Below are 1,944 nucleotides of genomic sequence, written 5' to 3' on the forward strand. Positions count from 1 at the left end.
AAAAAAAAAAAAGGCAACTATCAATACACCCAGGTCCAGCCTATCTACTTTCTAAGTTTACTCTTCGGACCTTTCGATTAAAATTCAAAATTCATCTTAACATACCTCTGTGTTTGAGTAATATGTGTTCCAGGATGATCGCAGAGACTCCTGACCACCAATATCCCACATAAGAAAATGAGTGTTCTTCACCACTATTTCTTCAACATTGCTTCCTATGGTTGGAGAAGTATGAACCACTTCATTCATTAAGCTGTTGAACGACACCATAAAAGCTCTTGTAAATCTTGAGAATCTGAAGCAACTTTTATCTCTGTATTTTTAAGATCAATGAACCTTCTGCACCAACGATGATGATCATTAACATGAAAATTAGAAACCTGGAGAACATTTGTGCAAATAAACATCTAGACAACAACTCCAGAAGAAAGACTTGCTTTATGTTTTTTTTTTTGTTTTTTAATGGAAGGAATTGCAAGCTTGATGGAAAAGAAAGGAAACAGTGTGGTGTGAATTTGCATTTCTGTGGCCAAAAATTCCAATTCCACCATGCCCTGTTATCAGTGAGATAAGACCCAATGTCCCATCCCATCCTGAAAAGCAAGTTTCTAGGCGACTGTGACACCAATACTTGCAAAAGAGAAAATATTGGATAGTAGGCTATCTATAATTTTGAAGACTGTCTAAATTGAGACTTAGCCACAACAATTAGTTCAGGCTTTTAAATCTAAAGTAGTCCTGAAAATAACACCACGGGCAAGTGAAAATTTATATTAACTATAAACACATTTAGAAGGCCAGGCGTGGTGGCTCACGCCTGTAATTCTAGCACTTTGGGTGCATCACCTGAGGTCAAGAATTTGAGACCATCCTGACCAACATGGTGAAACCCCATCTCCACTAAAAATACAAAAAATTAGCCAGGCGTGGTGGTAGGTGCCTGTAGTCCCAGCTACTCGGGAGGCTGAGGCAGGAGAATGGTGTCAATCCAGGAGGCGGAGCTTGCAATGAGCTGAGATTGTGCTACTGCACTCCAGGCTGGGCGACAGAGCGAGACTGTCTCAAAAAAAAAAAAAAAGTCTCATTTTAGAAAAAATAATTGGTTAGGCGTACTTCCTTGCAAAGAACAATTAAATGGATGCAATTGTGAACTCATACTCTCAAGGATAAATCTCTCTAAACTACACTGAATGGCCTTAAAAAAAATCTGCCCCTAAGAAGAAATAAAAGCATAAATAAAATATGAATATATCCAGGTTTGTTCCCCAAGCTAGCTCTGAACTCATAAGCGGCAGAGAACTGAGAGATGATTTGCAAATCCACTTTTTTAATTAAAAAAAAAAAAAAAACTACCAACATTTTGAATGTTCGTGTTATAAGAAATTTTTAAATTAATAAAATACTTCATTCCCTTCCTGGTCAGGGTCTCTTAGAAAGTTGTGAGATGTTGGGGAAAGCTATATAATTTCTCCATGTATCAAATCTTTCCAACCCTGGAGACATTAAAATCTTGTGAAGATGAACGGAGAAAGCCTGGCCAAACAGTAAGCACTCAACCAATAACAGCTCCAAAGAGTCTTTCTATTCGCCTTTTCTTTTATTTGAAAACCCAAATTCTTAAGTTTCATTTATGAAATTTTTATTTTTTTTTAAAAAACAGAAACCCAAATTCTTTGCAAAAAAGGATCTTATTAAAAGGCAACTGTCAGGCCAGCCAGGGTGGCTCAAGCCTGTAATCCCAGCACTTCGGGAGACCAAGGAGGGGAGATCACGAGATCAGGAGTTCAAGACCAGTCTGACAAATATGGTGAAATCCTGTCACTACTAAAAATACAAAAATTAGCTGGGAGTGGTGGCACGCCCCCTGTAATTCCAGCTACTTGGGAGGCTGAGGCAGGAGAATCGCTTGAACCCAGCAGGCGGAGACTGAAGTGAGCCAAGATC

General features: G+C 38.7%; 1 protein-coding gene across 1 annotated transcript in view; it reads right to left on the reverse strand.

The window, feature by feature from the left end:
- ARL5B (ADP-ribosylation factor-like 5B) overlaps positions 1-1,944 on the reverse strand; it is a 29,357-nt gene that overhangs the window by 12,364 nt on the left and 15,049 nt on the right. The window contains exon 3 of the mRNA XM_011963868.1: positions 106-253. Coding sequence (XP_011819258.1) covers positions 106-253 — 148 coding nt within the window. The remainder of the gene's footprint in view (positions 1-105; positions 254-1,944) is intronic.

Source organism: Colobus angolensis, unplaced genomic scaffold, assembly GCF_000951035.1.
Source record: "Colobus angolensis palliatus isolate OR3802 unplaced genomic scaffold, Cang.pa_1.0 Scaffold63, whole genome shotgun sequence".
In the NCBI taxonomy this organism is placed as follows: Eukaryota; Metazoa; Chordata; class Mammalia; order Primates; family Cercopithecidae; genus Colobus; species Colobus angolensis.